The 27,848-nt window shown below is 36.8% G+C and overlaps 4 protein-coding genes across 4 annotated transcripts; 3 read left to right on the plus strand and 1 right to left on the minus strand.

The window, feature by feature from the left end:
* Positions 1–151: 151 nt before the first annotated feature.
* On the minus strand, positions 152–10,302 carry LOC119998285. Its single transcript, XM_038845579.1, has 9 exons — positions 9,879–10,302; positions 7,466–7,566; positions 6,669–7,026; positions 4,619–5,428; positions 4,396–4,453; positions 3,942–4,003; positions 3,747–3,853; positions 3,556–3,643; positions 152–1,030 (listed from the first exon to the last, which is right to left on the minus strand). The coding sequence occupies exons 1-9, from the start codon at positions 10,002–10,004 to the stop codon at positions 719–721; spliced, it is 2,022 nt and encodes a 673-aa protein (XP_038701507.1). The 5' UTR covers positions 10,005–10,302; the 3' UTR covers positions 152–718.
* Positions 10,303–16,331: 6,029 nt separating this feature from the next.
* On the plus strand, positions 16,332–17,383 carry LOC120004009 (zinc finger A20 and AN1 domain-containing stress-associated protein 5-like). The gene has a single exon (XM_038853210.1). The coding sequence runs from the start codon at positions 16,515–16,517 to the stop codon at positions 17,058–17,060; it is 546 nt and encodes a 181-aa protein (XP_038709138.1). The 5' UTR covers positions 16,332–16,514; the 3' UTR covers positions 17,061–17,383.
* A 2,988-nt stretch (positions 17,384–20,371) lies between these two features.
* Positions 20,372–22,839, plus strand: LOC119997954 (60S ribosomal protein L31). The gene is made up of 2 exons (XM_038845203.1): positions 20,372–20,532; positions 22,370–22,839. The coding sequence occupies exons 1-2, from the start codon at positions 20,447–20,449 to the stop codon at positions 22,647–22,649; spliced, it is 366 nt and encodes a 121-aa protein (XP_038701131.1). The 5' UTR covers positions 20,372–20,446; the 3' UTR covers positions 22,650–22,839.
* An 865-nt stretch (positions 22,840–23,704) lies between these two features.
* On the plus strand, positions 23,705–27,366 carry LOC119997946 (protein gamma response 1-like). Its single transcript, XM_038845193.1, has 3 exons — positions 23,705–23,990; positions 24,694–25,941; positions 26,453–27,366. Exons 2-3 carry the CDS (start codon positions 24,696–24,698, stop codon positions 27,154–27,156), a joined length of 1,950 nt encoding a protein of 649 aa, XP_038701121.1. The 5' UTR covers positions 23,705–23,990; positions 24,694–24,695; the 3' UTR covers positions 27,157–27,366.
* Positions 27,367–27,848: the final 482 nt, after the last annotated feature.

Here is a 27,848-nt window from a genome sequence, read left to right on the forward strand (position 1 = left end):
ATATACTTCATGGATTACAAGAAGCTGTAATAAAAAAGACACACAGGTTCAGTTTACTCATTGTTCCTGATTTATTTGGATCTGCCAAGCCAATAAGGATTAGATAAGCCTCGACAATCAGCACCATCACAAAGAAGGAAGCAACCACAAATTAACACACCTCAACTATAATGATGATCATCACGTATAAAACACAGTATTTACAACAAGATGTGGCAACTGACACGTTATAATCAAATCAAATAAAACAGCTGAAATGCGAGCAAACTTAACCAGTATCTTTTTTTTATAAGCTAACCAGTTTTCTATAAAGTTTTCTCACCTATTTTCCTCTTTTTTTCAATAATAATCCAAAAGGAGACAAAAACAATGATCCCATAACGAAACAAAATAGACCAATCACCCATCCACCCTATTCACAAATTTTCCATCTGATAGGATCCATAACTCAGGGCAGGAAAGCTGCATGCAGGGAAAGGATTTAGATCAGTCCCTCTTCCTCCCAATCAGAAAATAAAATGCCAAAATATTTGCTAAGAAAGAAAACCCTTCCTAGTCAATCTGTTAATCTATTCCTGGAACGTCTCCATTTACGCTAGGGTCATAAGCCATTAACAGAAGACACTCTTGGATTCTTCTTGATCTTTAAGTGAATATTTTATTGACCCAGTTAACATGGCTCAACACGCCACTAGCAGAATAAAATATGAATCTTCAATTAAGTAGTACCGGTACTCCCATCTGCTTTAGGCTCTGTTCGGATGTAGGTGAGACTCCGAGCAGTGGGAGAGGGAATATTGCCCCCAGGGACTAAAGCACCACTTTCAGCTTGGGTGGGCTGAGCATCTCGCTTCCACTGAAAACTCCTGGCACCAGATTTAATTGGAAGACGAGGCCTAAACGTCCCAGGCATGCCTCTTGGGAAAGGAACTCGAGGAAACCTGGCAGCAGCAAATGGAGAACCCCGAGCTATCCGAGGCCATGTCATAATAGGAGCAACTTCTTGATGCCCAGAGCTCCGCCTCACAACCTGCAAGAAAACAATAGCACCAAATAGTTGCTTCAGCGGCCAATATTGCAAATGCTCAAAAATGAGAGGAGGAAAAAAAACATATTTACTCCACATTATTATCCAATAATTAAACCATCAAGCTTAAATTAGAGACCTAGCTTCCCACAAGAACCCCTCGCCCCATCTAATCTAGATACATTGATGAAGAGCACGCACACACACTGGTAGTGGCATATAATGTCCAAATATAAGATGAAGCACATGAAAGTATGATTCAAACAAAATCGTATACAAAAATACAAGCACTGTTCTGTACATTGAAACATTTGTATGAAGAATGCAATACATTTTGTACATCTCAAAATGTGAACCAAAAAAAAAAAAGATAATCGTCATTTCCAAAATTCAAAGTGGAAAAAAATATCCAAAAATCCATTCACCTCGAAGTTCCAAATTAGCTTAGAAACATTCAAGGTTTTGCATCATCATCATCCAAGTCTGTATCCTAAAAGTTTTGAGTCGGCTACATCAGCAAGAAAATCAACAGGAATCTACTACGTGTATCCATTTCCATCATTCATTTATATCTAGGATTATACTTTTATCAACTCCTATTGACTCCATATCACTTATTACTACTTCAAGCTATGTCTCTCCTATACAAATTATCTTAATTCTCCACACCATTACATCGCTATCTCTATATTGTACATGTATATGTCTATTTTAAACATGTTCATATCATCTTAAACGATTTTCTCACAACTTATCTTCAATTGGTGCTACTCCTACCTTAAATCTAATAATCTCACTGCTCATCATATGTTCCCTCGCGTGGCGACTGGCGACATATCCAACGAAGCATTCATATTACTATTACATGCATTTTTTTTGATATTTTATCTCTTAATAGCCCAACACTTGGAACCATACATCATCGCAGGTCGTATTAGCTCACCTATAAGATTTTCCCTTAGACAAAGATTCCTTCAATCGCATAAAACTCTGGATGCACTCCTTCACTTCATCCACCCGTTTTTAATCCTATCACCTACATGTCAAGTCAAGATATAAAAACCTTACTTTTTGTTAATTCTCTCCCATCTAATTCAATTGTTTGTTCGTTCCCTTGTATGCTCTTAGTAAAGTTACATCTTACATTTCATGTATTCTGCTTTAGTCCTTCATTTAAATCCTTTATATCAGTGTTATCAGAACCGATCCAGCCCGCCAATCGGACTGGTTTAACCGCCAATTTTTATCAAGGTTAGGCCGGCTCTGATGTTGCCCTGTTTAAGCACTTGACCCTCCGTGACCCCCTAACCCACAAAACCTGCTATTCACTCCAGAAACCAACATCGACAACCACCTAATTCCATATCTGAGTTCATACAATGACAATCACAATCATCTTGTGAAAGAAAGCAAATCAGAGATAAGACAAGGGGCTAAGCAAGCCGTCTAGGCATCAGGAGATGATGAAGTCCGTGATCGAGAATCGAAGATGGCACTACTCATTGATAAACAAAAGGAAGACAAAGAGAGCATAGAGAAGTGGAGGCCGGATACAACAAATATTGATGAAAAAAGGTGTCGCCTAGGGACGAGTTAGTGGATGCCAAAGCCGACGATTTCATCAACAAATCCAAGTAGCAATTGAGGTTGAAGAAGCTAGATAATAACAAAGGGAATCTCTCCCAAGATCACAAGCAGGGATTCACTTCTCATCAGATAATCTCTTCTTAGAAAGCAAAAGTGCAAAACATAACATAAATGCTAAAGCAAGAGGTGGCTGAAAATAAAGACATTCCAAACCCTAATTACATGATGGACTAGGCCCCAAACGACTACTTGGGCTTGACAACTAAATTGGATGTTGGAACTTCATAAGTTTAACTTGAGCCAGGATGCAAACAAAGTAGTGTGTATTGGTGTGGCTGTATGTGCCGGGTTTAATTGATTGACCAACTAGAAAAAAGACTCATGAGGTCCCCATTACCATGATTCTAAGTATCTTTTGTCACTTTATTGCCATTGACTTCTTTGTCGTCTGCACCACTAGATTTACTCAGAAGACTTGCAATAGCCTCAAAACAAAAAATAATGCACCTTAGATTTTTAATTTGAGTTGTTCCATCAAAAAAAATGTAAAATCATTGGCAAAATGTAGGCAAGACACCATTTATTATGCCCTCTTTTTTTCATTCTAAAACCCTTCAAAGGTCCAATTGGCATAAGAAGTCTCCTTTCTGAAGGAACAAGTTCTGCAAACACTATCAAGAGTAAAGACATCCTCTCTTAACATTTCCCAATTGGCTTTGTAACAACCTTAAATCACAGCCAGGCACTTGATCTCCTTCAGTCATAAAAATGCTTCCAATTTCATCTCCAAAAAAAATTTTAAAAATGGAAAAAGGAAAGATAGCATGGCAACTCCAACACAAAAGCCTGTCACCAATCCAAATTTGGAGCAACTAAGGCAATCTGCTCATGGTTATTCCCACCATCTAGCAAGAGAAAATGCAAAGATCTATATTCAGTACCTTGAGAATCCGCGACATAAAGGAGGTTCCATCAAGAGACAATGCATTGTGAGCTGCCTCTTTTCGCATGAATTCTACATATGCTGACCTGCTTATCCAAAGTTATTCAGTAAGAAAAGGTACTACCCGGATAAGAAAAGAAAACTTTACACAGAGTCAAGAAAGCAGAAATAGCATCTGAAAAACGTTACCCTCTTGGCTGTCCAGTTGCAGCATCAGTAACTATGGTCACTTTCAGTACTTCCCCAAACTTATTAAAATGACGAGAAAGACTGTCCTTGGTAGCAGCAAAATGCACCTGTGTCGTTGTCGAAGATAACATGTAATGTCAGGACCATAAAATGAATAAATTTCTATCATTGAGGAACTAGTGCATAAATTATTACATTGCTAACAAAAATCGTTCGGGAATCAGCATCCTCTAAAGGATGACCAGCAGTTGGTAAACCTGTACAAAGGGATTATTCAAAAGAAAAAGAAATCATCAGCAAATACCAAGAGCAATGATGGGGATCTATTAAAGCATAAGGAAGCATTAAAAACAGCAATGGATGCCCAATAAAGGATAAACCAGATCCGTGCACAAGGCTCTTGCAGTGGTCAGGGTAGGGGACAACCAAGATATATGCAGACCTTACCCCCACATAATATGTGGGGTGGCTGTTTCCAAGAATTGAACTTGTGACCTTTAGGTTGCACCCCTGAAACTCTAGCACTAGGCCACATGTTCACATATAATGGATGCCTAATAAGAGAGAAAATAACTATAAAAAGGCAAGATTCCAGGTGTTAACCAAGGATATTAATTCCAGAAAGAAAGAAAGATAGTTAACAACTAACCAGAAGCAGATGGCTGAGTCTTCGGAAACTCGTTTGGAATGTCTTGAGCAGGTTTTCCCTGATACTCGTAAAGACCACAAGTTACAATTTAGCAAGTTCAATGACTGATGATACAAATATATACAAGATGTTTGAAAAATAAACATTCACAATGTTTTCTAGAGGCCAGAGTACTTTGCTCTTACTATATTTACACAATGGCAAGAAAGTAAAGAAACCTTACATTGCCATTACTGACAGTGACAGGGTTGTTGTTCTGCTTCTTTAGTTGCAACTCAGATTTACCAAAGGCTGCCTCACCCTCCTGGACAGAATTCTGAACATCGATGTCTGCAACATCACTTGGCTTCTGATATTGAGAATGCTTCCAGGTATTTACATGCACAGAAAAATTCAATATTTTATGAGAAGCATTTACTGAAGCACCAGTTCGACCATGATCTTCGTGTGCAATTCGCATATTATCATTCTTTGCCACACCACGCTGGAGCATTATAGATCCTTCAGCATGGCTTGCACCAGATGTGCCAGTGTGGGGAACATGTGTGATTTTGCGGCCCATGACATTGACTTCATTATACCCATCATTGTCGGAAATAGAATCAGAGGGCAACGCAGTTTCACTTTGCATCATAGTCATATCTGAAACATATTGTCCACCAAGTTCTTCATCTTCCACAACACCCTCAGAGTAATCTGCAACCTGTTCAGCAGTCCCTGCAACACTTATACCACGACCAAGTCGATCAAACACACTTCCACCAGATTTGACTTTTAATGCATCTTCAGCAGCTTCCGCCACAGCTTTGATTACTCTTGCCATTGGGTTCGGAACTCTTGCAACTGACCGAATCCTCTGAGGATGATCAGTCGATGCCATGTCTTCAACAGGTGTCAAAACTACAGAACGAAGACGTTTCAGTGAAGGTTCTTTATCAAAAGTAGATGGTCTAGAAGTTCCAACCGCATCTCTCACAGCAAATTGAAGTAACCTTCTAGGGGCATTAATAGTTGCTTGAGAAACTGACTCTCTCTGTCAAAGCATTCACTATCATGGATTAAACATTGCAACAAAAGCACAAGGCGCATTCTTCTCTAAAAAATAAATCAGACAAGTGTGAATAAAAGGAACTTTAATATAAAAATATGACAAACCAAAACCCAACATACATCAATATGCTTTTAAAGACTACAAAGTACAAAGGCACAAAAAATAGAATATATTCCAAGTATTATGTATAAATAAAAAATGTATTCCTGCGTAAAACATCATTTTTTTTTCCTAGAACATAAAAAGAAATATATTTAAGATGGGCAGGAACACTTTTTAATTGAAAAGGAAATAACCACCACCAACCCACGCCACCCAACAAAAGGAAAAAAAAACATGCTCACACAACTAAAAGTTCTAGTTCTCACATCTAATGGCACAGAGTTCATTCTTACGGCTATTATCATCCAATAAGAAGAGTAGAAATCGATTTTCACTAAGTAGAGATTAATACGCAGTTGCTCATACATGGACAATTGATTCAAGGACTTAACACAAATGAACCAATGATAAATTGTTTCTTATTGCTCTCTTTTTTCATTTTTTTTTGTTGGGGTGTGGAAGGTGGGGGAGCGGATGAATCCAACAGGTCAATGTTACTCACCCTTATCACTGGGGTACAATGGAGGTGATTAATCCTAAGAACAAATAGAGAGAGGAGAGTGATGAGGATACATCATTGGAATGGGGATTACCAATTTTTAGGATCTCTAAAACAAATCAAACATGGGGACCTCAAGCGCAGGCAATCTTATATAAAGGGTCCATCCAGAGGCAACTCCACCACCACAAATGAAAAAAAGCACGCAAATGAAGTATTTGTTCAAAAGAATTCTAGAAACATACGAGCCAAATGCAAACCTAGGATGATTAATGTGGCTCCACCCATCTCATGGAATAATCAGGATTACAAAACAATAGATTATGAAATACAATATATAATCACCATTAGCATTAAAACTTAAAAGATGAGATAATTACATCAAGGAAACATTCCAAATTCATACTCCCAATCCAACAAAGCAATAAAGGCCTTATTTCATTTCCCTTGCAGGAGGGCAGGTTGTACACATAAACCCACAACAAAAAACCCCCACATGTGTGAGTGTGTGCGCCTTCAACTATCCAGAGGTCGAAGAGAGTTCATAATGGAAAATACATTCTCACCCTTCAGACAGATTTAACATTTGAAAAAACATAAAGAATTTGAAGAACTTTAAACCTTCATGGATGGTTGCTCATCAGGTCGACTCCTTTTCCTCTGATCTGAATGTAGAGAAGTAGGAGATATCCTATGGCGACTGACATTGTGATGAGCTTTCTCCTCAAAATGAATATTTTCAACCTCAGAGCTCCTAAAAGGAGGTGGTTCAGCATCATCCCTAGCTAATCCTCTCCATTCCCTGTTATGACGGGGTCTAGATAGCTTAGCAGACCTTTCTCTTTCTTGTTCAGCATCCAAGAGGTGAGAATCATTTTTTAGACCCCTGTCTCCCGAAATAGGTTTTGACGCTTCATCTGTATAAGACTCTTGATGCTGTACATAGAGATTCAAACTTGAAGACAGATGCTCCCACAGCCTGCACAGAGATTTTAATGACAACAAATCAGTGAAAAGAAACAACTTGGAGCTCAGTTGTTGAGCAAATGTTGTCTGCAATATCAACTTTAACTTCAAGTGAAACTAGCCCTCCAACGAGTGGACACGTGTTAGATGGATCTCTCATTTTTCTAAAATCTTATTCTCTTAGATTATTTATTGAAGTTGTTGGGGTCAGGGATGTTGAAAGAAAGTAAACACAAAAAAATTATACATATTGAATTCAACAGTCATCCAAAGCATAAGGAAAAGGAATGGAACGTCAAAAGTTAGAATTATTTTCATTGAAAAAGATTTTCAGGCAGTTTAAGAGTTAAAGGTATGCAAGTTCTATTAAGGAATTGAAAAAGAAATTTTGAGGAAGGGGATACAAAGCAATTCTTCCCTCTATATCAAAATGAACTTAAAAGACAAATTACCAAGATACAAAAGAATTGCTGTCATCCCCCAAAAAGACATTCAACTCGTTCCTCGCTTCTTCCTTACGCCTACCATTCCTCAGCAAGACAATCACATATTCCTGCCAAAGCAAATCAGAAGTTGGACAAATCTGTTGCACAAGCTAATACATATGCAAAACAATTTGCAAAGATATAAAATTGCAAGAGAGAAGATAATCTCCATATCCTTTGGTAAGTCATGCCATATCCTCAAACCTCAGATAATGGCAGTACATAAAAAATGCATTACAGAACCGCAATTGATAGACAGCAGGGATTTGCCATACTCTATGAGCCACGCAAAAATATACTCAGAGAGAGAAGCCATAATGAAAAAAGAAAGAAAGCCGACCAAATGTAAAATATAAAGTGATAACTAAAACAGAAATTGAGAGGCCACCAATAAAATAAATGATCATTTAGAACAAGTTTCAACTAATTCTCAAATATATTTGCTTTGAAGAACCCAAAAATTGACATCCTCAGAATCGTGTGTCTTATCCTCATAGATAACAAGCTCCATCACTTCAATGACTTCTAAAATGACTTTTGATCAATACATCCTATAACAAACGGCAGTTTCATCCTTCCTAGATATGCTTATGCGGCCACCCTTCAAAACAGTACCCTTGAACAGAACAACTACCAGCAGATTATCACGGACATAATGTCATCCAACTGCCTACACAAAAGAAAAGGGAAATAAATCCCACAAATAATAATCTGGTAGCTCCAACTTTCTACATACTCTACTAAAATCAGAATCATAATAAAAAAGGGACGAACATGAATGACAAGTTAACATTGATTGTCCCATTCTAATAAGCTTCTAATTTCTAAACTATGAATAATCGAAATACAAATGCAAGGCCCCTCTACCAGATGCTACCTTGACAAAAAAGAAGAAATCTTGTGGAATTTTTTAAAATACTGAGTGAATCAATTCCTCAGAAACATCACATATTTGCTTGTTCAAGTGAAATCTTTCTTTGATTATGGAGGTACATATAATACTTGGTTCTCGATTACATGCAAGAAATAATCAGCTATAAACGATTGAACATGAAGAATATGAGGATGGGTTAAGGGAAACTTATAGAAGTGATCCGAATTCAGAAGTGAGTACCCCACTACTGCTAGCATGATTCTAATCTCATTCCTTAGCAGGAAGAAATAAAATTGATTGTGAAACTGGTAACTACCATCTTTCTCAGAAAGCATAAATATTCGCCTCTAGCGCCCAAACAAATGGTTCACCATGCAGCATCCAGAAAGTCACATTGAGCTGAATCAAACTAATCAGCCACCCTCATGACTAAAGCCCCGCTGCAAACTATCCCATTGACATATAGCCAACCTATGTATATTACAACTTACAACAAACAGCGGGTTGAGTAACTGAAAAGTTATTCCCTTTGCTTCATGTAATAAAATCTTCATTTTCTTGCACACATCAAAACACAGAGATCTAAGCATACTGTAATTTAGAAAAGTCATATTAATCTTCAACCTCTTGGAACAGTACCAAGTGGCATGCCATTTTATCTCAAACACGCTTTCCACAATACCTAAAAAGCACCCCCTGCAAGTTAAAAGTCAACAAAAACTGCTTGTGGTTCAACAAGCCATTCTTAACCTTAAACCATCTAATGAAATTGGAAAACAATGTTATCCATTTCATTATCAATGCCTAAGGAGATGGAAAAACAAAGGAAAAAGCCATGTATGCAAGCTGGCCAGAACACTCTTTTCAACTGCGAGTCATCCCCCATCAAAAGGTTTGCATTCACCGATAATATGGAGAGAAAAAACGCACATACAACCTTTAAATAAACCAAGATTAATGGGGAGGCACAAAACCCATATAGATTTGATTGCTGAAAATCATCTGGAAAACAAGGCCAACATATCATGATTCGAACATTATAGCAAACCCAAACCAAAAAGGAACATTACTACCCTGTCACCACAGCTGGACCCATGCTCAATAGCATGGGTAACGTGTATCAGTCCCTTAGTCAACAAGTGGTTATGATATAGATCATTACGCCATTTACCACATGATGGCAAGCATTCTGTATCAAGCCATTCACCACATAATTGCAGTTTCACAGGGACTCATATTCCACAGGTTTTCTAGAAAGGTTCTCAGCAAAAGAGGAACCCCTCAATCCCCAAACCCAGTTCATTACACAACCGCAAGACAAACTACACATAAAAGCCACCAAAAGCCGCTAAAATGTTCAATCCAGCACAATAAGTATAATTGAATTGGATAAAAAAACAATGCCACATTCTGCGAAATTCTACAACATCTACATAGCATAAAACCTGCTTATATTTATAACCGTATGTATGGTAAGAGTACATATATACATTGAGAGACACATACCACGAGAGTATCATCAGTGTAATCTCCCATGAACTCCTTGAGCTTATCTCTAACCGTCTCTCTCAACAAGTTCACTCCATCGCTAGAAAAATTAACCCTAAAAGTCCGATCATCCATGTTTCCCATGTCAGAAACCTTAATCCACTACCACGTCTTAATCAACTATCCAATTCAGACGCAGTTTCCAACAAACCCTAAATCGAGGACTTCAGATTCAAGCGATTATAGGCAGCGCAGGGACAAGGAGTTCGATGAACGCGGACGGTTCAGGAAACTTTCTCGGGAAAGTGAGGGAAAATCTGTCGCTGATGCTAGGTTTTGGCAGAGCAAGACGATGGTGTAGCCGTGTAGGGTTTCATGGAGAGTGGAAACCCCCGGGATTTGAAATTCCGGGGTAGAGTGATTGAGTGTGTGGCTTTTGGGGGCTTTGCTTGGTGTGTATATATCATCATACATACATGCCCAAAAAAAAAAAAAGGAAATAAATGTGAATTGTAAATATGAAATATCAAGTAATTAAATATTAGAGCTAGTTTTTTTCTTTCTTTCTTTCTTTCTTTTTGGGTTATTAGAGTTATGTCTATTTATTACGGGTGTTCACGGTCGGTTTCGGTGGATTTTTGTCTATTTTTTGACATAAATTTAAGCGACCGTTTGATTAGTTATTGATGATTTAGTCAATTTTTCGATTGGTCATCACTAATATACATTTAACAATAACCGATCAAACAGTCATTTTGAGACCTTTTTTCACTACAACAAAAAATCCATATACCCGTAATTAAAACCGCAAGTATAAGTACAAAAAAGTGTGGTTATAGCCTTTACCTGCGGTTGTAAAACCGCGGGCTAAGTGAGCGTCGCAAGAACTTTAGCAGTGGTTTTCTAACAGCGGGTAAAGAAAATATGACTGGAACTATTGTGATCTTTTTAAAACCGCAGGTAAAAGTATATTTTGACCACGGGTAAAATCTTGCCATAAACCGTAAAATATTCTATATTTTATTCATTTTCAATATTAATATTAAATATTTATTCACTTATTATTTTTATAGATGTGTAGAAAATCAGAAAATTATTTAAAGCCAAACAAAATATATTGAAAAATATAACACCAATACATGGTTCATTATACATGCGATTCAACAAAACCACAGGTATAAGTAAGGAAGATACGTGTGGTTGCCAAAACCACGGCTAAAAAAAATACTATACCTGCATCTATGAAAAACCGCAGCTATAGTTCCTCGAGTACAAGCCCAATTCCTTGTAGTGTTTGGACAGCCCTAATATTCATATGTAAAATACATTTGCATATGAATGACAAGTCACCTATGGGATAATTCACTCGACAAATCAAATAGTTTAAACACAAAGGTGATTGCTTACCAGTAGGTGAGACAAGATGGAAACTCGATAGCTCACATCCTCGCCCGTTTATCACGAAACTTATGTGATTTAAGAGTTTTGTTACATGACTACTCAGTGGAGATTCACTCTCTGGTGGAGAGAGAGAATTCATCTGGGATTGTAGCATATTTCATTAATGAAAGCTAACTTTTTTTAAAAAAAACACTAAAAATCGATTGTTTATATAATATATTAGGTACTATTTATAATAATGATATTCCCAATTAAGAAAAAATCATAATAAATATCTATATTATATAAGCATTGTACTTAATTAAATTCTGAATATATTAGATGGTCCTATTTTACTAGGGTCCCCCAACTAGTCTTGGGTAATTGGGTGATTAATTGTCAATTTGTGTTGGACATTAGCCTATGATTGTTCTTCCAACAAGCATGATGTTAAATTAATTGAAAGATAAAATATCTTTAGAGTTTAATTTCTAATTTCTTCAATGGATTATTGGATTCATGTATGGTTTGTCCAAAACTCTTACAAAATCAACACATGGAATTAATATCAGGCTGTATAATTATTCAAAAAAAAAAATGAAAAACATCAACAAAGGATTATGTTTTTACATTCAACACACCAAGCTATGTTACTTAGAAAATCATATATCAGAAAGATTTTCAAACTCAAAAGATGACAATTTGAAATAACAGCTTGCTTATGGAGAGAAGTATCTGATATCCATTGCCATGGGGACACTTGAAGTTAATAATGAGGCAGTCTCCTCCTGTCCTCTCCACATTCACAGCTAGAGGTGTCAAATGGGTCGGTGGCCAGTTTGGGGCTGGGCCAGCAGGGCCCGTTGATCAATGTCAATGAGTCGTGCTAGGCCCAGCCCATATAGCCCTCACTGGAACTGTTGCCTTCATCTCTCAACACAGATGCAGAGAATGGAAAAGAGAGTCCAAAACGGCGGTGCACCGCTTGTAGGAAACGCGTTGGTTTGGTGGGGTGGAGATGTATTCGGCGCAGTTCATCGCTACTCGGACAAACATGGTTGCTCCTATGACTATCTTTCTGCTGCAAGCTGGCGTGCCATTGCCATTGCCAATGCCAACCCTGTGTTCATGACCAAGAAGCTAGATAAAATCTAAAACTTCTTCGTCCTAGCATAACATTGTTGGCATGATTTATTTTGGCATCTCTTCAATTTGAGAAACCTTTGCAGGTTACATCTGATGGTGATCAGTTATGGCTTTTCTCAAGTGTTTTGGTTGGTTTGTTGTTGCTGGTTTTCTAATGGTGTTTTAGGCAAATGAAGCACTGTTGCTGTTCTTAATATCGAAAAAAGAAAAAAACAATTATGAAAAGGGTGCTCTCTTTTTTATCCCATTAAGATTAGAAGTCTTAAGAAATTATGGCCATTGATAGTTTTGCTGTACGTCTGAAAAGCAGTGACTAGTGTGTGTCTGGCATGCCTCCATCAGACCGAAAGGAGGCCATCTTAACATGTGCTTGTTGTGTCTTTCATGTGTCATCATGCTCATGCTCTTTAGGTTTATGGAAACAGGCCAAGCATGGTTGTGCTGATTATTCAGTTATATATATGTACATATATACTATGGGAGCTTTAGAGAAGTTCATGGAAATTCATGTGTGAGATTATGACTCCAGAGAGAATTGAATTTTAATGGGAGAGCATAACTACCATTTTAACAACCCGTTCCTCCACATTAATAATACTTTGTCAGTTATGGGCGACACTTTCTCCGCTTTGGGCTAGTTTATACTAGTCCGCAAGACTTTGTCTTTTTAGGTTCAGCACCAATCCATACTAGTTTGAACCCAAGAAGAAGCTTGTTATTAGATAAAAAGTTTAGTTTATTATATATTGTACTTTATGTCTTCTCCTGAGCCATATGGGACGAGAAACTTAACATTTTTTCCATTTGATAGTTCGTTTAGCACGTCCAAACTTACACTGTAGAGGCTTGTGGACTCACTCCGGTGTTATAAGCACGCACTTTACCACTAAGTTAACATTACTGTCATTGGCATTTTTATGGATTAGTTAGACATCTCAAATACAACCATAACATATTTTTACCAAAACAAAATGACATGTTTGTCTTTCTGTTTATATATAATTACATTGACAATTTGACATAAGTGACCAAAATGGCATAATAGTACACTCCTAACATTTAATCATACCTAAATTTTAAAGGAATAATGGAATTTACAGTCAGAAATCTAAAGATAATGACAAATATGAATATTAAAATCGCACATGGAAATCAAATGTCAGCTCCTACGTGGACATACAGGAAATGGGACCCATCCTAATCTGTTGAAAGCAAACCTATCTGGTGGTATTGTCACGTGCTCCCAATGGGATCGCCGCCGCCAGTTCGGAATCGGCCCATGACCAAATTTCACAGAATCAGAGCCGTCCATTCCTGCCGTATTTGACTTTCTAACCGAAAATGCGTAGACCGGGTCAAGTGGACGGACCCCACCAGCCACCACCGCCCATACTGGTTTGGAAGCTCGTCGTTATCGGAATGGCTGTAAAAAGGCTGTTGGCCCCACCTAAATTGGGACCCGACGCAGCTCATTTGTTCGGGTTCGGCCTCTAATATAGTAGTTTTTTTGGTTTTATTACATTAAAAACTCTAGCCATTAAGAAGAGTTTCAACATTGAGACAAACGAGCCACGGAGAGTGACCTTGTAGAAAAGGAAAGGTGGGGTGTGGTCAGCTTGGGCGGCTTCCAACTCCAAGTGGATCCGCTCCCAGGAAAAAAGCTCCTAATAGGAGCTTTTTTCTAGACGGTGATGGCGTTTGACCATTTGTTTTATTTTTTTTCAATTAATTTAACGTGTAGTCCACTTACAATCACCCCAATGTAATTTTTTTGGTTCTTTTAAATAATATGGGCCTCACATGTGTGACATTATCATTTTATAATAATTATTGTTTTAAGAAAAAATCAAATTGCATTTTATAATGAATGTTTTATAAAAATAATGTGAAGGTTAAACATTTTTTCATTTTATTATATTTGTAATTAAAAATAAAATTAATTTTAATAATTAATTATACTTATTAGACTAGATTTAAAGACAACACTTATTATAAAAATTAAAAAATTTAAGATATAATATTTTATTCCATAACTTATCCGTTAGTGTCGGTTTTTAATTCACCAAACACCTCACAATATGTTTCACAGTTTTAAGCTCAACTTTTTTTAACAAATTGAAAATCACTTCAACTACTCTACCAAACGGACCTCATGTGGATATCTCACAATTACACTCATACCCTTCAAATTTTCATTTTTTTTTCATAGGCGACTCGTCGCGATATTTAGTTTTAACCATAACTGTTGTCCGTCACAGCAGCCTAACATAACACTCAATTTGAGAATACCCTTAACACAATGACATCTAATTTACAAAGTTCAGCTTAGCCAACAACTTGTTAAAACTAATGCAAAAGTTGTAGCACGGAGAACTTGAACTTGTGACCACCACCGGGAAAAATCTCAATCAACTGAATTATCCCTTGTTGGTTCATTTTATTCTCCTTGTTGCTACATTGCCATGCATGTCACCAAGTTACTAGGAATGCTTTCATAAAATCCGAACCATAATGCGGAATTATATAAAATTTATAATTATTCTCATGGGAGGATCCACCCACACCCAAGAGGCCTTAAAAAAATTATTAATAGATTACATATAAAAATTTTACTTTTATTTAACACATCCTCTTACATGTCTCCCTTAACCCAATAGACTTAAATATGTGGCTCATGTTAAAAACTAGGAGTGAACAGGCTGACCCATACATCATTGACACTAAAATGATGCATTTGCAAGTGTTCATGAGATTGTTGGTATTGTAGAGAAAATGGTTGCAACAATAAACAACTTGGTTGATCCCTTGTGTATAAGCTCATAATACTAGTTTTAACTTTATCTGTCGCAACTACAACTACATAGAAAGCATTTTCTGTTATGGAGATTCTGAAACAACGATTGCGAAATCGGATAGGGAATGAATGACTCAATGATTGTCTAGTTACATGCATCAATATAGAAGTGTGTGATCAAATTTCTAATGAAATTATTATGCAATATTATAAAACATATGAAAACTCATAAATTTCAATTGTAATCATCAAACAATTTATGGATATGCTTTTATAATGCAACATTTTATTTTGGATTCGTATTTTTTTAACAGACAACATATAAATAATCACAAATTTTTTTTTTAAGACATTGACTCCAAACCCCACTATTTAAATCCCCCCATTCTAATTCTATTCTTAAACGTCTGAATCTATAAGCTCCACGAGGGATGACTACTATTATTAAAAATAATTATTATAATTTATTTATCGAACTTATCTTCATTTATGGGGTTTAACACTTTATTTAGGATTTACATCCCAATAAATATCAATAATATTGTTCGTTTTGGATTATCCGATTATTATAAATACATCGAGCCCGCATGACTTTGTCTTTCCAAGAGGTCACCCATCTCAATAGTGTTATCATAGAAGCACACTTAACTGCAAAGTTATTACAAGATATTATCCTCAAAAAAAAATACGTTGTAAATGATAAAGAACTGAATTTATCTATATATATTAATATTCCCTCGAACTTGTGGACTGGGTATATCAGACCCAACAAATAAACAGTACAAATTAAGATTACTTATCGATGATCCGTTCATTAAAAATCCAAAAGGGCCCTACAAGTACTTCTCATTTGCACAAATTTACGTTATCGTATCAATATATTTTATTGTCCTGACAAAACATTATCATTTCAATTCCTCTCACCTAACCAAGTTTTCCAAAAAAATATAATGGTCCCAATGACCCTTGGAGTATTTTATTTTATTTTATTGTCTTAAAAGTTAAAAGGAGGCAGTAGTACACGTCAGAAAACAATCTAGAAAGGCCAAGATCACCGTAATTAATGAAAACTCATAAGGTCATTTCTGTCAAATTAGAAATCCTCCCAAAAAGTAATGTCTCATACGCGTCTGTGTGAGGTCCATATTCATTTTACCGACCTCTCAATCGCTTCAAATCCAGCCCCCTCTCTCTTCCCCGCATCATCTTGGCCCAAAGCCTCTCTGGCTTTTATCTCATCCTCTCTCTAAATACACAGAAATCAACGAAGTTCACAAATCGATCTTCCGTAGCTCTTTTTTGAGATCGGTTTGAAGAAATTTAGTTGAGAAATCATGGCACAGAGGACGGAGAAAGAAGAGACAGAGTATAAAGTACCTGAAACCTTGACGCTCTGCGTCAATAATTGTGGAGTTACCGGGAATCCGGCGACCAATAACATGTGCCAGAAATGTTTTAACACGACCACGGCAAGCACCACCAATAGCTGCACGTCCACCGTTGCATCAACCGTGTCCGGAGGTGGAGTATTGAAGTTCTCGTCATCAGGCGAGAAGAGCACGAGATCTAGCCAGAAACGAGCAGCGGAGCAGCCAGATCTGTCCCCGGATGCAATCGGCAGGCGGAAGCCGACTCCAGATCGGGCGGAATCTGGTGCGGCGACGGAGAAGGAGACGGACAAGAGAGTGGTGAACCGATGCTCCGGATGTCGGAGGAGAGTTGGTCTGACCGGATTCCGCTGTCGATGCGGGGAGCTCTTCTGTTGGGAACACCGGTACTCCGATCGACACGATTGCAGCTACGATTACAAGGCGGCCGGTCGCGAGGCTATCGCAAGAGAGAATCCGGTTGTCAAGGCTGCGAAGATCGTCAGAGTCTGAGTGGTTTGGTGAAAAAATTCAGAAATTCTCTGTCGCTTATCGACGGAATACAAGTCAAAGATTCACCGACGGAGATCGGATCTCTTCTCTCCCAAAAGACGATGCCGATTTAGAGAGAAAAATATGGAATCAAAAATCGTTTGTCCCTCATGATCATCGAAGATCAAAATTTCTCTGATTGTTCGTGTGCCATTGATCCATAATTTTTTTTTAAATTTTATTTGTTAGGAAAAAAGAAACTGCTATCAGCTATGGTTTTGGTTTTCGTTTGTGAAACTAGATTATTAATTATAATTAAAATTATTATTATTGTATTTTCAGAAGTATTGCTCACCGGCAGCCCATACGGATGGCGTGTGTGTGTCTTAGAAGCGAAGCTAAGGAGCTTGATGTCAATTCAATTATTTGCAACTAGAAATTTTTGTTGACAAAAGAGCTATGTGGCTCACTGACATGGACATGTGATATGTGATAAAGTGGGCGTAAAGGTAGAAATTATTTTATACATAAGATTACGGGTCTAAATTGAGAAACTTGGCTTAGTTTGGTAAAGCTTTTTGAAAATAGTAGATATATTAACAGAAATGGTGGTAGCAGAAATGTTGGACAATTTTAATAGCAGATATGTTGCCTGAATGTTAGGTAGGTGTTTGGTTGAACTTCTGCTGTTAACATTTGAGATTTGTAGCATATTGTGACAAATTACATGCAGGGGTATTTATATATTAGTTGTATATGCTGTATCCACACATACAAATTAATTTATAAAATTAATATAATGAATTTAATTAAATTCAAGATAATAATATATTCTAAATTAATTAATCAATTATCAATTTAAATAAATTGAATTTATTTATTTAATGAGAAGGATTTTAATAACAATTTATTTATTTAGGGTATTCTTGGCATATCAATAATTGATTAGGGATAAAATAGGAAAAAACTGGTTAAAATTTGTGAAATTATAAAAAGTTGGAGCATTTTGTAACTAGTAGAAATGCTACGAAAAAGGCTCTTGGATTTAGTGCCATGAAATTGCTGTTTGGATGACTTGGAGCATTTATACTAGCAAGTAGTATAAATGCTGCCAAAAATTGTCATCCAAACTGGACCCTTATATAATTTTCCTATGTTGCGACGTGGTAAGTTTCGTTATAGTCCAAAGCGTGGTGATAATTATATTGTTTCTAAAATTGAATCCAGGATCTCCCATCTCTTGAGTCCATATAATTTGACACTCCAATGGTTAGCAAGACTTTACAAAAATAAGTTTTTTTACAGGTCTTCATCGAACGAAGTACTGTAATTATCTTGAGTCCATACAATTTGACACTCAAATGGTTAGCAAGACTTTATAAAAAGTAAATTTCTTTAGAGGTCTTCATCGACCGAAGTACTGATGCGTGTGGAATGTAGAGGAAATATGAATAACTTTTCTAGATTTGACTAATGTGAACACCAATTTCTCTAGGGTTTTTTCCCCTTTACATCCCCTATATAAGGGCTCCTTTTGTATTACGTAACATCAACCAACATTATCAACATTTTATTTAAATAATTATCAAAACATAAAATATATACATATATCATATTGGTATCCAGCTCATGAATTTCCATCTTCTTTTTTTTTCCATCTATGGATACATTGGAAGGAATCTATCCATAGTTTGATTTTTGAACAACATCAACAGGACAAAATTATTGAAAAATCTTGAAGACTTTATTAACTATGAAAAATCATCTTAGTTTCACCCTGTATTTGGATTTGTTCCTCTATTTATGGGTTATTATCAACATTGCAACTAAGATGCAACTCTTGAGTAGAGGACAAGGTGATTATCTCATTAACAAACATTACGAGAAAACATGTCAACTATAAACGCTCTGGGATACCTCTATTGACCTTCATACTCTTTCCTCAAGATTTTATTTCAAGAAAATACCTCGTCTCTCCTACTCGAAAATATCTCGCATCCCTCACTCGAACCCATGACCTCTTAGTGATAGAAGAGTGAATATCTAAGTTACCGAGTAGACTAAAATAAATTGCATATATATATATATATATATATATAATGAAAATGGTAGGATAAAAGATGCTCCGAAGAGTGGTGATTATGGAACAACGATATCAAGTGCACTAAACCAAACAGCTGTCAAATGAACAGAAGAATGAAGTGGGTTTTCTCACCATCCAACCAACCAAACATATATATAGTGACCTTCAATCTATTCATTATGCACTGGCTTTATTGGAATTGACTTGCCAACTTTTAATTCCCCATGAAGATGCTACTCGAGCCGTATGTGGCCATTTCATCTACATTACTTTATTCACAACTCAAATCCGACACCTCATCCATCTACCTTTGCCACTCTGTGGGACAATGTTTTGTGGAAAATGATCACATTTGCCTTATGTCTATATCAATAAATCAATACTAATGTTTGGGAGGGTATGTGAATCCAAACCCCACTTAAGTGAGAGTCTAATTGGTAAATCTTTCTTAGATCAAATCGTATGGACTTGAGAGGTTCTGAGTTCGATTTCACTGGGGCAATACTGTTGTGACCACGAGTTGTGTTTTGGCTCAACTTATCTTGTTGTCAGATGGAAAACATTTGTGCATGCGGGTTTAACGGCATGAGTTTAGATATATATTAGATTTCTAAACTATAAACTTGTAAGTTGTCTTTATCGGTTAAAAATAAATATGTCAATCTAAATACCTCACGTATAATTAAAAACATATAATTATCTTAATAATAATAAAATTTACATATATAAGTGACCATTTTGACTTTTTTATGTCATTCTAACTGAGAGGCCCCAATTTGATTCTCCAAGATCGATAGTTTGCGACTTATACCAAGGTATTTGAAGGGAATGATTGCATGAAACCATCCAAAACACGAACTTCGTCTTACATGGTAAATTCCGGGCACGTGAGTCTCTCCATCTCACATACATTAGACAATTAAAAGATATTTTATGATTTTTATCCCACGAGATTAACTCTAAAAAAAATTTGTTTGATTTGAGAGTTGAACGTAGAACCTAATCCTAATCCTAATCCTGACATCTTACCACCAAGCCAACTCTGAGTTGGGAATGATTTATTTATTTTGGTAAGTTAGAATTTTTCTATGATACTTTAATTATTTTCATTTTCGTCAACCAACACCAGGCCCATTAATTGGATCCAGGCCCACAGACCCAAGGAAAAATCCACGATTTCAAAAAGGTCTTATGGAAATATTGTGAAAACCGAGGGTATTTATGTAACTGAAGCCAAATATAATTATTAGCAATGAAAGCTAGGGTTCCGCTTTAGTATTTTTGACGTCCGGCGGAGCGGAAGGAACTGTATAGAGCTGCGAAAATGGTGGAGAAGGGAGCCAAAGGAAGAAAGGAAGAGGTTGTTACTCGAGAGTACACCATCAACCTCCACAAACGCTTGCACGGATGGTAACTCAATCAATATTTTCTCTTCTTCTCTGCGATTGTAGTTATAAGTTTGTTCGTGTCGTAGTCTAAGGTTTTTTTTTTAATTGTTGATGGTTTAGATCTGATCCATTTGGAGGTAGTTATACTGTGTTAAATTCATTCAAATTTCTGTAGTTGGTCAGTGAGCTTGTTAGATGTCTCTGATTTTGTTCGATTTACTTAGCGATTCTCTCCGTGTGTGTGTTTTTTTGGCTAATTTGTATTTGATGTGATTGGTCTAATATTAGGGTACCGGAGAGTTTTGCGGTACGCTATAATTATTTTCTGGTTAATTAATCTGTATTGAGTGCCTTGGACTAACCATTTTGCTGGTGGAAAATTCTGGGATATTAGTGGGAAGTTTCCCTGGGATGAATGTGTTGTCAAGGGTATTGTAGAATAAGGTTTTACTTGTATCTGATTATGGTTTGATTATAAATTTGGTTCTCGGAGAAACCCAAGTGAGCTGAAGTGTGCAAACATATGTCTCAACACTCTATCGCTCTATCACTCTATCACTCTATCACTACTTACAAAAATTTGGACAAGACCATAATCAGATCAAGTAAAACCATGACTCCACAGTTCAGCTCAATTGAAACATCAGCAATAACTATAAGTAGTGATAGAGTGTTGAAAGTTTGTAGAGGGCCTCGTTTTTCTTTAGGAAGGCTTATTTTGGCTAGTAGTAATGTGCCTTGTTCTTTGATTTTTGTGGACTATTCGTGCATGTCCTAGTACAGGATTTTTGGCATGTATTTGAAATTACTTTTTGCAGCATTTATATCATAGATACGGTTGTTTCATCCGATTGATTTTGGTACTTTAGTTTCAATATTGTTTTGAAGTGATTTGAACAGTTCATACAGTTTTATGTGGTTTCAGGTTCAGGGTGATGTCAACTTTAAAAACCCTTTTTCGTGTGTGCATGTACTGTGTGTTGGTGTCCCATTTTGCTTGGCTTCATTTTCTGCTTTTATTTCACTACAAGGAATTTTATCAAACTCGTTGTGCGTTTTTTTTCCTGCATTTCCTTTCTTTTATGTGCCATTCACTGGTTCCAGTTTTCCTGCATGTCCTTTCGAGGTCCTTCTAGAATCTGTTTCAGATTAAGGATTGCACATTGTGTATCCTAGTTTTTGTTTTACTGGTATTTTACATTTGGTTTGAACCACTGTAGTTTTTTTTACTACCGTTAGTTGTTTTTGTGTACATAGATAGAATCACCTATTTTATTTTCGGTCAAACATTAACCATACTGGAGCATTTGTGAATCAGAACGCACCTGAAAGAAAATAATTGGTCTGTTGTATCTGTGAGTAAGCTTAACTGAGGAGCAAGATGTTACTATTTTGACCTGCTGTGAACTTGTGATCAGTGTTATTGATAATATTCATCATGTTCTATTATTTTATTTTTGGATGTCTTCCAGTGTCACGTTGCCAGAAGTTCCTCAGATTATTTATTGACATTATTGGGGATCTTATCATGATGATGTTGGCATCGTACATACATATATTCCACCTTTCATGGCTCACAGCTAATGATATGCAATGCATGTGTAAAAATCATGTTGGAATTGTAGCATATGCAAGTTGTCATTTGTAATTTTAAAAATTGTAAGAACATGTTGACATGACTCCAAAAGTTTAGTTTGCTTTTGTATATAGTTTCCCCTCTGATTTCAGTGATTGCCTTAGCTTCAGCATTTGTGTTGTTGTAGGGCTTTCATTTGTACTGTACTTTCCTAGCTATGGATATTTGTTCTTCTGTGTGGAAACTATTCTTGACATTCATCCTCATGACTTAAATTGTGCAGTACATTCAAGAAGAAGGCTCCAAAGGCCATAAAGGAAATCAGAAAGTTTGCTCAAAAGGCCATGGGGACAACTGACATTAGAGTGGATGTCAAGTTAAACAAGCATATTTGGAGCCGTGGAATCAGGAGTGTACCAAGAAGAGTTCGTGTTCGCGTTGCTCGAAAGAGGAACGATGAAGAAGATGCCAAGGAGGAGTTTTACTCACTAGTGACTATTGCTGAGATCCCTCCAGAGGGTTTAAAGGGTTTGGGCACCAAGGTCGTTGAGGAAGAAGAATGAAGCATTCTACATTTTAGGATAAAGAGTGAAGTGGTATGTCTGTGGAACCTCCAATTTTGGCTAATATATTTTATCATTTTAAATGTTGGTTTTGTTTTGAATTCTCAAAAGGGAATTTCTGCACTGAAATGATATTTAACTTTTATGTTTTACATCATTTGACTTGTCATATCCACTATTGTTTTCATCTTGCTTCATGTGCCAGTTCTTATACACATAGTGATCTTTCACTCATCTTGGTACAAATGTGCTAAGTTTGGTCGATGTAATCCTGGTTTTGCTTGCCAAATTTGAACTCCTAAACCAATAGTTTTTCACGTATGGTGTATGTTATGTTTTAGTATGTTGGCTGGGCTCTGTTACCAAATAAAAGTTATACTAGAATGTGTGTTGTGGGATACTGGGATCCATCTCCTGTCTCCGCAGAGTAGGTTTTTACTAGGAGTGGAAAAAAAAGGTTCCGAGTCGGTTCTCAGTCGAACAATATTACGTATTTATAAAATATTTACATGTTCAGACCCAAATTTGGATTGAATTTCGGACATAGTTAATTGATCTAATGCATATTGGTTTAAATATGGATAAATAAATCGGATAATAATCTAATTTGAGTTAGGGTCCGGATAGAGTTGTCATCCTTAATTTTCACTGACAAGGTTTGATTTCTTTGCACTCGTACTTGTGACTAGAACTAACTCTGGTGTTCATGCAACTCACTCATTTTGCTCTAGCTCTGTTTGCTTGCTCTAAGAAATCAAAGACTAATATCAATGGTGATCATCATGGCATTTTCATCTACGACAGCGGGTACCACCCCAAATCCAGTGGTTGGGCAGAAGCCCCCGGATTATCCCTCACCCTTATCTAAGTTATCTCTAGTCTCTACAGCACTAGAATTGGGCTTCTCCTCAGAGTCCATCATCTCCCTGAAGAAAAGCCCAAAACAAAAACCCAATATTAGTCAGTCCCCTCAACACTGTCCAGTATACGATAAAGGCCCAATGAGCCCACTAGTCAGTGTCTTTCTCGGCAAGCTTTTAAAACTGATACAAATTGGTGAGCTCAGTAACATTAGGAGAGCCGGCGGGTGTGGGAGAGAGAGCGAGGGACTAAAACGAAGTCGTTTCTGGATTATTTTTTTGCCCTTTTCAATTTAACGCAGTGAAGTCCTGAAGCTTGAACGACGACGGCAGCTATCTCGACCGTCGACGGTTTCCCTGCCTATTGAAGTCAAGTCCAAATTCAGACCGATACGACCTCGTTTAGTCATCGATCCAGCTTCCATTTCTCTCGCATTTGGATCCTCCATTTCATCAGATCAACTAGATAAGGAAGCGAAAGGTAATTATGCGCATTTTCTGCTTCATTATCTGATCGTATGTGCCTTTTGTGTCTTCTATGTTTCGACTAAATTTCATTCGCCAAAGTTTTTGATTGCTTGTCAATTGCGAAATGCCCCAAAATGTGTGTTTCTTCTACGAATTCCCTATCAGAAGGCGAATCTGATATCGTAATGGTTTTGAGCTCCCTCCCTGTATATTCGATTTGCTTAGTTGAACTGGAACGGATTGGTAGTTCTTAATTTCTGTACAATTGACATAGGTGAGGTTTATTGAGAGCAATTTACCTCTGTTTAATCTTTCTTTTCAGCTTGAATTTAGCAAGTACATTGTACATCTGTTCTTCCATAATCCCTACCGCTGTCCTTGTAAAAATTCCTTACCGCCGCGCCAACTTGTGACCCTTGCACCACCAGGTGGTGTCTCCTTTTCTTGCAATTTAGGATGGGAAACAATGTAGTCTTATGTTTCTTTGTTCCAAGTTTGCTTATGATATGAAATTTGATCGGTAGGTTTCGCTGTTTTAGCATATTTTGAGGAAATTTTGGGCCTCTTCTTGTAGATGACATATATATAGTTCAAAAGTTGATTTCACAAATGATCTTGAAGTTCTTGACTGAAAGGGAAGAAATTACTTCTATTGGATGATAGATTCAATAGATATGTAAGTCTTAACTTGGCTGTATTTGTCTCTTTCTGTTCAGAGATGGAGGAACACCTGGAAAGCTCTACAAAATTTAGTTATCACATTGACAATGGTGCAAAGTATGTTTCTGGGCTTAGTACTATTCTGGTTGCTACTATTCAAGAAGCAAAGGACAGGATTTCTCAGATAGAGTACATATTTTGCAGCCAGCTTTTCCCAAATTTTCAATCAAAATCCAAAACCTTGGTGAAAATTTATTCTGAAGCTAGGAAAGCTGCAAAAGATAAATGGAAAGAGAAGGAAAGAGATCTATTGCTCCAAATAGAGAGACTGCACTTGGAGAAGCAACAAGCTTTTGAAGAGAAAGAGGCTCTCATACTTGAAAAGATAAAAACGTTGGGAGACCAGGAACAAAAGAGTAACTTACTTATGAGACTAAAAAGTCAACAGCTCAGAATCGATGAACTGGAAAACAACCTTTACCAGAAGTCTAGGGAAGTTGATGAAGGAATGGAATTGCATAATAAGTTAGTCCAGCTGGTTCAATCGAAAGCATCTCTGGTGGTGGACAAAGGAAAGCAATTGAAGAAACATGAAGAAAAGGCTGATGTGCTTCTTATCAAAGTGAGGAGCCTAGAAAAAAGAGTCGAAGAGCTCAAAGAGGAGCTCATGAGAAAGACTCATGAAGTATCTGAGGGAAAAGAGTTGAAAGAGAATTTGCTCAAGAAGATAGAAGTCCAAGCCTTAGAGATTATGAATAATGAACAACTGCTGACTGATCATGCAAGAGAGAAGACACTACTCTTGACCAAATTGAATAGGATGGAGGAGAGTGATGGTGAACTACGAAGGGAGCTGAGGAAAAAGACAGAGGAAGTACAGAAGGGAGGAAAATTGCTAGAAGAATTACTTCAACAAGTTGAAAGAAATGGCTTGGAAATAGTCGAGAAAAAAGAGGTGCTGGAAGAGTGTGAGAAAGATAAAAAGTTGCTTTTGGTCAAAGTTAATCAGTTAGAGGAGAAAGTTAATCAGCTACAGTTGAGTCTGAGAGAAACGAGCATTGAGGGGACCAAGGGGAGGGATTCATATGAAATGTTACTTCAGCAGATGGAAAGAAAAGCGTCAGAGTTATTGGCCATGAAGAAGAAAAGAAGGGATGCTGTTGAAAGGTACAAAAGTCTGAAATCTCAATACAACTTCCTTTGCAAAAAGTTGGGTTGTTTTGAAGAGGAAATGCATCCACCAAAAAAATCAGGAAATGGCAGTGATTCATTGAGGCATCATCAGGATGCAAAGAGTTCACCTGGTAAGATCTTATGGAGTATCTTCCATTCTTTCCTTTTTTTTTTTTTCCTTTTTTTTCCTTGTCTACATAAGATGAGCAAACATGGTTGATTAACTGTCATGGTGATCTACTTAATGAGTTTTTCCAGACAGTTTGAAAACGGATGGTTGTCTTGGCATTCAGCATTGTGGCTAATTTTCCTTCAAAATTTTTCGTTTGTCTTAATATGTGGTGTGCATTCTAATTTGAAGACCAATACAAAACAAATGAAATGCATGATGGAGACTGCATCAGCTGTTTGGTCTTCTTATTTTTCAATTTCCCCTTGTCTTTTTAACTGGTTGCACTGCTGCTATTCTTAGTTGTAAACAAACTTCTGTAGCTGTAATCATAAGCAATCTAATTATTTTATGAAAATTTTCTTCTTTTTTGTTAATTGATTAATGATAGAACAATGAATATTGTGTTTAGCAAGTATTTCTTCAGCTTTTACCCATGATTGTAATCAATTATCTTTTGCTTGGTATTGCAGATATTGAAGATGAAAAGGTAAATACTTTCGCAATTGCTTGTGGGACAAACAAAGTGAAGAATGAGGCTGATGATAGTATGGAGGATGCTAGGGGAACCATACCAGTTCAAACCTCAAGATTTCATTCTCCAACTTCCACTGCTACTACTGCACCCAAGTGCCCCTTCTCTGCAAAATCTGCTCCAATAACTGGTCGAAAGCGATCCGCATCTTCATGGAGAGGTACTAGGTCTAACAAATGCATAGATGGGCCTGATCCTCATGATGACTTTCTTGATACACCCATTGAAAACCTTAGAGGAAACTTGACTAAACTGATGAAAGAGGAAGATCATAACATCCCAATCCAGGTTCCAGGAGAAATTTGTCCTGACAGCTCAGATGATGAAACACAGGATATGAATGTTGGCCTTATTTCACAAAAGATGCAGATGCCAGTCGCAATGGATGGCAAAAGAGGTTTCAAGTATGTTGAACCAGTGAGAAAGAAGGCTGAGCGGGAGAGTTTAAAAGGAGTCAAATGCAAGCAATGTAAAAAATTTTATGATGCGGTACTTCCCAATAATGAAGGTAAGGAAAGCAATGGTAATAATCAGAGTTCCCGCTGTGAGCATCACGATGGTGTATCTAGGCATCGATATAGGTATGTCCCTCCCTTGACTCCTGATGGGTTTTGGAATATTGGATTTGATTCTGAAATGTGAATTTATCTTGCCAACTCATTTAATTGCATATCAAGCTAGCTACTAGCTAGTTATATTATTTTCAGCTTGACTTATGCTGCCTTATGATCTTAAGTAGACCATAGAGGGACAACTACAATAAAAAAAAATGAAGGCATTTCCTGCCTTATGTGAAATCTTGAAGTTCTTCTTCTTATCATCCAATATACAATTTACAGCTGTTGTTCTTATCATTAGAGTTAAATCTACCCCATTCAAAGTCAATCAACGATCAATTTGTTGTAATTTTGCAGATACTTTAGTTGCTATCTTCATGGGAATGTGTTAATTTGCTCCAATACTTCTTTGATATATGAACATGCATGCATTTTCTTTTCCAATGTATCTGATTATGAGATATATTCTCCAAAGTCCTCCCATTACAATGGTGCTTTCTTTTCTTTTTTTTTTGGTATCATATTCCTGTCCTTGGCTTGGCATGTCATACCATTCTCAGTCTTTGATTATTTCATATGAGGTGGTACTATGTTACTTGTACATCCTTCAGTTGCCAAATTATTTCATTGAAAATCATATGGCAGTTTAAGTCCAAGAACAGCAGTAACATCGAGACCTTTTACTCAGCATTCTTTCTATTGTGTTCGTTTTCTCTTATCTTTTTTTTGTCCTGCTTAAACGTTATGTTGAAGAATTCATAAAACTAACATAAGACA

The sequence above is a fragment of the Tripterygium wilfordii genome, chromosome 1 (assembly GCF_013401445.1).
Source record: "Tripterygium wilfordii isolate XIE 37 chromosome 1, ASM1340144v1, whole genome shotgun sequence".
Classification (NCBI taxonomy): Eukaryota; Viridiplantae; Streptophyta; class Magnoliopsida; order Celastrales; family Celastraceae; genus Tripterygium; species Tripterygium wilfordii.